Genomic DNA, 11725 nt, shown 5'->3' on the forward strand with positions numbered 1-11725 from the left:
TTTCATCTTCTTCCTTCCTTTCTTGTTCTACAATTTTTCTTTTATACTTCTTTGAAATCATGATCATTGTTCTACAATTGTTATTATTCTTTCTTTTATGTCTTTCTTTTTTCACTTCAAATTCTCACTTGGTAAAAATTCTCACCTAGTAAATTATCCTCGTTATCTCTCATATATTTTCTCTTTCAAATCTAAACGATCGTATACCAAAGCTAAACGATTTTTGTTCAAGATTATGTACCAAATAAAAAAATCTTGGTACACAATCTTGAAACAATATCGTGTACAAAAGATCTTGATATATGATTTGAATCAAAATCGTTTAGATATAGGTATACAATCGTGTACCAAATCTAAACAATATTGATACAAGATCGTGTACCAAATATAAAATCTTTAAATAAAAATCGTTTAGATTTTGGTACACGATCATTTAGATATTAGTACGTAGAAGCTTGTAAAATATCTTGGTACACGATCTTGAACCAAGATTGTTTAAATTTGGTATGTGAATGTGTATGATTTCCTACACGATCGCGTATCATAATCGTTTAGAAGAAGAATTATATGTAAGTGTGTGGCAGATTAATCGCGTGTTGATTGGGGTATTTTGTTATTTTTATTGTGGGCATGCGGGCTTTTTTTGTTTTCGAAATTGTTTTATATAGTATAAATATTTTGCATATATACAAAATAAAAATTGTTTGGATATAATTCTTTCTTTATTGAGTACTTCACCATATATTCAATCTGAGTTTAGTTTTGACAAAAATCTAATAACTTCTGACTCTAAGTTGGGTGAAGATTGGACATAATAACCTACCAGAATAGATCAATGATTTGTAATTAGGGGCACACATGTACGTTGATACAAGACACTTAAAATGAAATGAATAGTAAAATATTATAAACACTTGGATATATAATATGATGAATGTAGTAAAAAAGTGAATATATAGTGGGTCGTTTCTATAATATAATGCATGGGTAATTAATATTAATTCTCTCCCCACACAGGTAGAATAATCTCTATCTCTATCTCTTACAAACATCTGTTTATTTTGGACGTGCTTTCCTGAACAATGCATGCATCTCTTTTCTTACAAATTAAAGCTTTATATCCTAATTCTTTTACGTACAAATTAAATTAAATTAAATTTCTCCCTGCACCCACTTTCTTCTCTAATTTATGTACTACCTACTTTTTCCCTAGTTAACCTTCCTCTCCATGCGTACCATTTCCCACTCTACCTTCTTTCAATTCTACCTAGCCACTCACTACACCCATTTGTATTGCGTGGGATAATGGTGAGAACGGGTATGACACAACCATGTATCATTTACGCCCATTAACCATACCCACTCAAAATGATGAGTCTTCTTCTTTTCCACTCTCTTTTCTCTTTTAATATATATATATATATATATATATATATATATATATATATATATATATATATATATATATATATATATATATATATTTATATATATATATATATATATATTTATATATTTATTTATTTATTTTATATATTATTAAATTAATTATATGAAAAATAAATTTGTGCTTGCGGTTTTTTTTTAAAAAATATAACAAATCGATAAAATATTCACTCTATAGAACAATTTCAAAAACAAAAAAAGCCCACAGCTACCCATAATGGGAAATACCAAAAATACCATAGTCAACACACGGTTAATCAACCACACGTGCACGTGAGTAATCTTCTTCTAAATGCTCGTGTACTACAATCTAAATGAATAGTCTACGATCATTTAGGTCATGATACACAATCGTGTAATTATTTTTAATGATGGAAAAAAGTTTCAATTTTAAACAATTGTGTTGACTATGGTAAGCAATCATTTAGATCTTATCCACAGTATCATGTAGTTCTTTCTAAACGATGGGAAAAGAGCTTCAAATCAAAACAATCGTGTTGACCATGCTAAATAATCGTGTTGACTATGGTAAGCGATTGTTTAGAATATATCAATACGATCGTGTAGTTCGTTATAAACGATGAGAAAAGGGCTTCAAATTATGTTGACAATGATAATCGATCGTTTAGATCATGTGAAAATGATATTTAAACGATCTCGATATTCTCGAATATGAGGAAGATGAAGTAACTTCAAAGAATTTTGCCGAAAATGATGAAAATGAAATAGGAAATTTAAACAGAAGAATAAATCGTTCAAAAATAGTAGAAAGAAAATTTGGAAGAGGAGATAAAGAAATCTAGAAAAGAAGAAATCGCAAAGAAGGAAGAAGAAGAAAGAGAAATGATGCAAGGACAAACTTTAAATTGTGAAAATATTTTACCCGGCTTTATGGGCCTTTGTTTTTTGTTACATGAACCATAAATATTTTTTTAATTTTGTTAAATTAACCTTTGTGGTTTATAAAATTCTATTAGCCTTTTAAGTACCCTAATTTATTAGTTCTTTACCATTTATTTAAAAACAAATTGAGCATATATGTATATATAAACTAATTTATTAAATTAAAATAAAAAATATGTATGAAACAATTTGATGTAGGGAAACTTTTATAAATATAACAAACTACTAAAATATTTACGGTCTGTGTAACAAAGCCCATAAAATTATTCATTTTTTAAATATTTCAAGTTTGTTTTTCAATCTTTCTTCTCCCTCTGTGTGATTCTTTTATCGTCTTTCTCTTTCACTTTTTTTTTAGCTGCGATTTCTTTCCATCTTTCTTCTTTTTCTCTTATTTTTTTAGGTCGTTTAGATTTATGTAACCAAATTTGATTTCTTTCTATCATCTTTCTTTCTTGTTTTTATCTCTTTGTTTTGCTGCGTGCAGTCTTTCTTCTTCTTTCTTCTTTCTTTTTTTTCGTTCCCTACATGCATCGTCTTTCTTCTTTTCTTTTTTTACGTTGTTTAGATTAGGGTAACCAAATCTAAAAGATCGTACATAAAGAATCATAAAAAAAAAATCGTTTAGCTATTTAGATCAAGGTAACTAAATCTAGAAGATTGTGTATAAAGAATCTTGAAAAAAAATCGTTTAGCCAAATCTAACGATCGTGTAACAAATTTTGAAAAAAAGAATTGATTAATTAAATGATCGTTGTAACCAAACTAAACGATAAAATTGAAAAAACAAATCTAAACGATCGTATACCAAACAATAGTCAAATCTAAACGCGCGTTACCAAATATATTAGGCGCATTATTGACGAGGCATTTTTGGTATTTTCCATGGTGGACCTGTGGGCTTTTCCATTTTTAGAATTGTTCAATGTAAATATTTTGCCGCTTTCTTATATTTTTTAAAATACCCTTTAATATATAATTATTTTTTATTTTAATTTAATAAATTACTGTAACGCCCCAAAATCCGGGGAACTTAGTTTTATTAGCTTAAGGGTAAATTTGGAATTTCGAGTGTTATTTAATGTGGAAGTACCGGATATTTGAATATCGAATTGTCTAAATGTTTGGAATTAATGATTGTTTTGGTTGGCCTTAGTATTTTTGTGTGTGGATACTTAGTTAATGAGGTTTAAGGATAAAATATTTATTTGTGAAGGTTTTTTTAAAATTTTTGAAAGGGTATTTGAATTTAAAGGGAGATTTAAGTGATCTAATTGGTTAAATTAGAGAAAAAGAAAAGGAGAATAATACCAAACTTATCATTATTATTTTCCCTTAAAAAGGAGCCTTTGGGACCCGTGCAAGCCATCATCACACTTTTGGAGAAAGAAAGAAAAAAGAAAAAAAAAAGAAGAAAAGGAAAACTCCCTTCTTGGAAAAAACCCTAGGCTGCCGCCGACGTCGACCGCCTCGCCTCCGAGTCGCCAGCCGTTCGTTCCCCGCAAGCCGAAAACCCGAGCTGTGCAGTCGATCGGGCAGCCGAGCGAAACGCTCCGCTGATCGCGCCTCAAGTCGCCCGACCAGCGCTGCTCCGTCGACCGCGCCTCAAGTCGCTGACCTTCGCCGCTCCGTCTCCGTGTCTCCTCCCCGTCTAGAAGCGCCGCCGAGCGGCCGCGCTCCGTCTCTGCCCTCGCCTGAACTCGAAGACGCGACCCGCGCTCCGTCTCTGCCCTCGCTCGTTTGAAGTCGACTCGACCTGCGCCTCTCCCTCACGACTCGAGCCGCCCTTTCGCGTCGAGCCACACGCGACCCGCGCCTGCCCTGTAGCCTAGCCGCTCGCCGAGTGAGCCGCGTGCACCTTTTGCTGCAAGCCGCGTCCGCGTCTGCGCCAGTATCCGTGAGCCGAATCTTACAGCCGAGCCGCCGTTGATTTTGCCTCCCCAGCCGAGCCAATTGAGCCTCCCAACTCCCTTTTAGCCCCGTTTTGACTCACATTTTTCAGTAAGCCTCGGTAGGTTGATTTTGATTTTAACCTATCCAACTAAGATTATTTTGACCCTAACTAATTTGGTTGTTGGATTAAATTGACTTAGTTAATTGGAAGCAGAGCTGGGAACTTGTCCAACTAAGTCCAAACCGAGCCCGACCTTGATCTTGGGTAAGTCACCTCAAGTAAGTTTTGGACCAAATTCCCTTGAGGGTAAATTACTAAATTGTGGACTTTTGATCCTTTAGGACTTTCGCCGCTTGGTGGAGCGTGTTGTTACTGCTAGGACTTGTCGAATAATCTCCAGGTAAGAGATTCTCCTACTAGAACTTCGCTTTACATAAAAAGGACCGCATGTTTGAATTTATGGTTGTGTATGGATGGTAGCTAAGTACCTGTCCTAAGATTGTAGAGAGAGAGAGAGAGGGACAGATTTTACCATTGTGCCTGCTGATTTGACTTCATGGTTAGCGTAAATAATATGTCGATGTTAATGTCTTCGTTCTAGAGACATAGTAGTAGTTTAGGATGACGGATATGATGTGTTAGGGTTGGTACGTTATGGTTGATATGTTATGGCATGAATTGATGGAATTATGTTATGCATGACAAGTTATGATATGATTGATGAGATGTCGTGTACATGTGATGTGTAAGGTGTATGTTAGCTTCTTATTAGAGTCGTACCCACATGGGTGTCCTTCGGGATCGCCACCTTTATGACACATACATGATGGAGAGATCTGATGGGGTCGCTCCCACTTATGACTGCGTAGTCTGACGGGATTACCAGTCTGACATTGACATTGACATAGACATGATGTGAGTAATCCGACGGAACCGCTCACAGCCCGAGCGTCTTAGGTATTCCCTTGGGAATTACCAAGGACCAGCTTGTCCCTACGGGGCACATGTTGCACGTGTTCGGGGACTTGCCAATTCAGGAGTACCACTTTCAAGGCTCTAATAAGGAGTTGATAGACACCTGGTGAAACTAGTAGGGGGTCCCTTACTGAGTATTTTTATGCTCACTCTTTCCATTTTCATTTTTTTCAGGCAGAGGCAGAGCTAGGAACAAGGGCAAGCTGACGAGTGACCAGAAGTGATCGTGGTGGGCCATAGGGACACGCTTGCTTCCACTTGTGTCAAAATTGGATTTTAGTATTGCATTTTAGTTTCTCGTTTATTTTATTGGTTATTTTATTTCGTTAAAAGTAGATAGGGCCCGAGTTAGGACTTCGTTTTACGCTTATTTCACATTTTCTTTGTTAAATATTTTATGTTATTTGAAAACTTGAGGTTTTGACTTATTCTATTTTCAAAACTTTACAAACTTATATGTTCTTTTTAAATAGTAATGACTTCGACTTAGTATAAGGAGTTGGGTCTTTACAATTACTTTATTTATATATACACACACATATATATACTCATATTTATTTTTAATTAATTAATTTGTAGTTATTTAATGATCATTATCATTATTATTTATTGATCATTTTATAATTAGTTTATCAATAGTCAATTGGAATTTATTAATTATTTATTGATTAATATATGATAATTATCCTATAAATTCATCAAACTTATCTCAGATATATTTAATTGATATTATTATTTGATTGTTAAATAATCAATTTTGAGAATTTTGAGTTAGGTTTACTGTGTATCAATTAATGTATTAAAGTTTTATAGAGTTTTAAGGATCAATTTTACGATAAATACAAAATTGATTTATTCTCGTAAATTCTTCGTACTATTCTCATACATTTTAATATTATTTCCATGCACAACCAAACATCTATATCCTTAATTTTCAAATTTTCAGTGATCTAATTGCTAGACTTACTATTATGAGACATCATTAACTCTCATCAATGTTATTTTCATTCCTATTTTTTCTCCATCGAAACGACTCCTAAATATTTTCATTCTCTCTCCCGCTAGAAAGAAAAAAAGAACTTTCCACATATAAGTTCTTTGTATGCAATCTTTCTTTCTTTGAAGCCATGCACTACAATGACAAAGACAATTTTTTTTTATAACATATATATTTTTATATATATTTTTCTTTTGTTATTGAAAAAATACATACATAGAGATGAGGAACGTTATACTTTTTAACTATTTTAAATAGGTAAAGTGTAAACTTGAGTATAGAGTGTCAAATGAATTAGTACACATTAGTAATATCATTGTTGGAAATATAACAAATAATAGAGAAAATTGGAGTAAATACTAGCAATTGTAAATCCTTATTTTTCATGTTTGAGTTGTGAAACTAAAACAATAATAGGAGAAAGCAAAAGGATGACTGAAATCCCATGGTGGTGGGAAAGGAAGTTAAACGTTAACCTAAGGGTTAGGTTAAGAGTGAGGAAGACAACCACATGGTATAGTTAGTTATAGAGAGTAGTGTCCCAATTCTACAGGGGATGGTCCCCTAAAAAAAGCCCAAAAAGTCATAAAGGAAAAGGAACCAAAAGAACCCAAAAGCCATAGCTCCATTCCATTCCACCCACCCTTTCTCTTAGCCACAATATCCTCAATCTATCTTCTTTTCTCTTTATTTCTATATATATATGTGTGTGGATATATATATTCTCCTTCCAACTTCTTCCCTCTCTCCTTCTACAAATCACTCTCTAACTCATTCGTAGTGGAACCCAATTTCCACTCTGTAATTTCCAGCTCTGCTCTGCTACCACCCAAATAATTCTCTTACTGTTCGTTATCTAACGGTTTTCTACTTCCCCATTATCCAGAATCGAATTTTCAGTCACTTCCCTTCTTACCCACTTCAATTTTGAAGCTCTAGAGATACCCCCATTTATTGTTTTTCCTCGCCGGAGATGATCACCGGAAAGGACTTGTATACTGTCTTGACGGCAGTGATTCCACTCTATGTGGCTATGATTTTGGCCTACGGCTCTGTTCGTTGGTGGAGGATCTTCTCGCCGGACCAGTGTTCCGGCATCAATCGCTTTGTTGCCATCTTCGCCGTTCCGCTGCTTTCGTTTCATTTCATCTCTACTAATGATCCTTATGCTATGAACTTTCGGTTCATCGCCGCGGATACTCTGCAGAAGATTATTATGCTTGTTGCTCTTACGATTTGGGCGAATTTCACTAAGAATGGGAGTTTGGAGTGGATGATTACGATTTTCTCGCTTTCAACTTTGCCGAATACGTTGGTTATGGGGATTCCTCTATTACAGGCTATGTATGGAGGCAACTCTGGAAGTTTGATGGTTCAAGTTGTTGTTATGCAGTGCATTATTTGGTATACGCTTTTGCTTTTTCTGTTTGAGTATCGTGGAGCGAAGATTCTAATTATGGAGCAATTTCCTGAAACTGCCGCCTCCATTGTTTCCTTCAAGGTCGATTCCGATGTGGTTTCGTTAGACGGGAGGGATTTTCTTGAAACCGACGCTGAAATTGGCAACGACGGCAAGCTTCACGTCACTGTGAGGAAATCCAACGCTTCACGGCGGTCGTTAGGGCCTTGTTCGCTTCCGGCGTTGACGCCGCGGCCGTCGAATCTCACTGGAGCAGAGATTTACAGTTTAAGTTCTTCGAGAAACCCTACGCCACGAGGTTCGAATTTCAACCACACGGATTTCTACTCTCTGATGGGATATCAAGGACGACACTCCAATTTCGGTCAGCCGGAGTTATATTCCGTTCAGTCGTCCAGAGGTCCGACACCTCGGCCGTCGAATTTCGAGGAGAGTTCCGGTATTCCGACAGTGAATTCGCCGAGATTCGGTTTCTATCCAGCGCCGAATCCAGAGTTCACGAAGAGCGGTAGAACACAACCGCCGCAACAGCAGCAGCCGGCGCCGCAGAACGGTGGTCCGACGAGTAAAGCCAGCCATGACGCGAAGGAGCTTCATATGTTCGTATGGAGTTCAAGCGCTTCGCCAGTTTCCGAAACCGACGGTCTCCATGTATTTAAAGGAGCCGATTTCGGAGCTAATGAACAAATTGGACGCTCCTCCGATCAAAACGCCAAAGAAATCAGGATGTTCATCGCCGATCACCCACAAAATGGTGAGAGAAAAGGTAAAACCCCAAAAACCAGTAATCAAAATCCTCATTCAATGTATTTAACAATAAACTAATGTTGTGACTATGATTAATCAGTTGCTGAAAGTGAGGGGAAGTTCAGAGGAGAAGAGTTAAATTTTCAGGATGTAGACAATGAGAAAGAAGAACAAGTTCCTATAGGACTCCACAAGCTCGGCTCCAGTACCGCCACCACCGCCGCCACTGCCATGGCTGCAGCCCCGGAGAGTGGGGCGGCGAAACAAATGCCTCCTACGAGCGTTATGACACGTTTAATCTTAATCATGGTGTGGAGAAAGTTGATTAGAAATCCAAACACATATTCAAGTCTCATTGGCCTTGCTTGGTCTCTTATTGCATTTCGGTACTATGTTCTAAACTTTAAGCCATTGATTTTGAATGACTTTAGTTTCTTGTGTTAACTTAACTCCTTTGTTTTAGTCTCTTTATTATTTTGTGTGTAATTCTGCAGTTGGCATGTGTCTATGCCTAAAATAATAGCACAATCAATCTCAATTCTCTCAGATGCTGGGCTTGGAATGGCAATGTTTAGCTTAGGTGAGTCAATGTTTATCTTTACTACAAAGTTTTTGTTTACTTTTATATGTTTGGAAACGTGTTCATCTATTGTTGTTTGATTGAGTTTTGGGGGTCTTGATTTTCTGATTTGGAAGAGCACAAAATGGTTTCATTATGGAAAAGGGTGTAACTGATTGATTGGTCTTTTGACCTTGAAGGAAAAAAAAAAAAAGTAGTTTTCATTTTTTTTCTAATTTGGAAAACTTTCGATGAGGTTTTCTATGTTTGTGTCGTTTTGAAAACTAAGTTTTTAACCATAATTATTTTGTTATCTATTTAAAAATTACATTGCTATGTTTTGAATAGTTTTTAAAATCTAGTGAAGAATTTAAATAATTATTTAGAGAAGATGAAAATGAGTAAATAAATTATAAAAACAAACACAAATTTCAAAAACAACAAACCAAAAATCACTATCAAATTTTAAATTCTCACTTTTTTTTGTAAACAAAAGTGAATAACAAAGTGAAAGAGTGAAAGAACATATAAATAGGGTAGCATTAACAACCAAAACTAAAAATTAAAAAGTTATTAAATAAGTTCAAATGATTATTAAAGAGATACTTTTCTATTTTCCTAACATAAGAGGAGGGTACAATATTTTTAGTTTGGATTTTTGCAAAATTTTCACATAGAAAAGGTGATTTGTTATATGTGTAGATCTTTTTCTTAAATCCCAAATTAAATTAGGCAGATATTAGGTTGGTGTTATTGTCTACTCTGTCTGAAATTATAGCTTTTGGTCCTTTACTGCCAATTAAACACCAACTCAGAACCATCCATTTGCTTCTCACATTCTCTGTCACAAACCAAATCCATAAATATATTTATCTCCTTCACTACAAATGAATCTCTACCACCCAACATGTGGGTCCCAATACCTCATTCTCTTTCATGGCTTTAAGTTCTCTATGGTCACATTTCCTGTTCATTCTTCTTCTTTACTTTTCTCAAATCAATCTCATCTCATTAAATGGTCCAAATGACTTTTTCTCACAGGTATCTTTATGGCTTTACAGCCAAAACTAATTGCTTGTGGAAACTCCATTGCTGCATTTGCTATGGCTGTGAGGTTTCTCACAGGCCCTGCTGTGATGGCGGCTGCTTCAGTTGCTATCGGTCTGCACGGCAATCTCCTTCGTGTTGCTATTGTTCAGGTTACTTTCACTATATGTTTCACTGTTATAGAATTTGGAAATTGGTTTATCATATTAATGCAAAGTTATTGATGGTAATTTTGATCTGTTCTTTTTTTTTTAGGCTGCATTGCCCCAAGGCATTGTTCCATTTGTTTTTGCTAAAGAGTACAACGTCCATCCTGCCATTCTTAATACTGCGTAAGTTTCTAACCAATAAGTTCGCTAACGATTAGATTTGTCAGATAATTATTTAGTTTTTTAAAAATTAAGCTTATTTATTACTTCGTTTATCTAATTCAATTTTTAAAAAGTTAACTTTTGGAGTGTTACAAAGAATCCAAATTTATGTTTTGCTTTTTTTTTTTTTTTTTGATAGAATTAGTGTTTGTAGACTTAATAAATAGTTACCAAACATAGCTTAAACTTTTGAATTTGATAATAGCGTTATTTGGTGATAAAGTAAGATTATTCATAATATTACTTTCTTTCTAATTAATATTAATATTTGCTTTGACGGTTGGATCATGTGCTAATTAAAAAAAATGGGGTTTTCCATGTATTTCTGCAGAGTCATATTTGGGATGTTAATAGCACTTCCAATCACTCTTGTCTACTACATTCTTCTCGGGTTGTAAAATCTCACCATTACCAAAAACACAATCAAAGTTCAAGACAAGAAGACTATAATTCTTTCTTTTCACGTGCTGCAAATGGATGAACGCCATCCCGAAGATTTGATTTTCGACGATGGAGTTAGCAAAAGAAAATTGATAAGAGATTTGATTTTCAGCCCCCAAATGATATTAAACTCAAATTAGCTAACAAGGAAGTTCCTAATATTTGGGGAGAATACTTGCTTTGTGGGACCAAAGTTGAGTACAAAGAAGAGTTGAAAAGACGAGAGGAAGCAAAAGTAAAGGCTACTTAGGCTGCAGAAGAAAGGAGGCAGAAATAATGGCAAATGGGGAAACATTCATGAGGAAATCAAGGAAAGTAGTTCTCTCTCACCTCTATCTCTCCTTTTTTCCACTTTGCTTGTAAAGTTTGTTAATTTTTCAATGTTTTGGTGTTCAAAGAAGAGGACAAATTTGACTAACTTTTATCATTTTATAAACCCCATATTCTCAAATAGGGATTTCAATTAACACAAATCTAAAAGCTTATATATTTATTATTATTTGGTTAAAAATATCATTTTTCATTCTTCAAACCTTTTATAAATAAGTTTGATTGTAAAAATTTAGTCCCAAATGAAATATTTTTTCAAAGATTAATAATTTTTTTTAATTAATTTGTGATATAGAATTTGTATTTTACAAAGATATTGGATATGTAATTAGGTATTCAGTCTTTTTAGGTTAGAAATCTTAATAACTAAATTGGTATGAAATAGTAGATTGGTACAAAAATAAAAGTATAAAAAGGGTTGATTTTTGAGAAAAGCTGTAGAGTCAATGGTGATTATTGTCCTTTGAATCTGATTGGTGATGCAATTATATACAATGTTTTTGTCATTTTGCTTTGTTTTGTTTCTGTAAATATAGAAAAGCACATTTTGGAAAGATAAAAAGAAGATGATAATGTACTTTCAGCATCATACGGT

The 11725-nt window shown here is 34.5% G+C and overlaps 1 protein-coding gene across 1 annotated transcript; it reads left to right on the forward strand.

The window, feature by feature from the left end:
* Positions 1–6854: 6854 nt before the first annotated feature.
* On the forward strand, positions 6855–11251 carry LOC103495108 (auxin efflux carrier component 7-like). The gene is made up of 6 exons (XM_008456566.3): positions 6855–8401; positions 8483–8768; positions 8877–8962; positions 9983–10140; positions 10244–10320; positions 10691–11251. Exons 1-6 carry the CDS (start codon positions 7189–7191, stop codon positions 10755–10757), a joined length of 1887 nt encoding a protein of 628 aa, XP_008454788.1. The 5' UTR covers positions 6855–7188; the 3' UTR covers positions 10758–11251.
* The last annotated feature ends 474 nt before the right edge of the window (positions 11252–11725 follow it).

This window comes from Cucumis melo, chromosome 10 (genome assembly GCF_025177605.1).
Source record: "Cucumis melo cultivar AY chromosome 10, USDA_Cmelo_AY_1.0, whole genome shotgun sequence".
NCBI classification, from domain to species: domain Eukaryota; kingdom Viridiplantae; phylum Streptophyta; class Magnoliopsida; order Cucurbitales; family Cucurbitaceae; genus Cucumis; species Cucumis melo.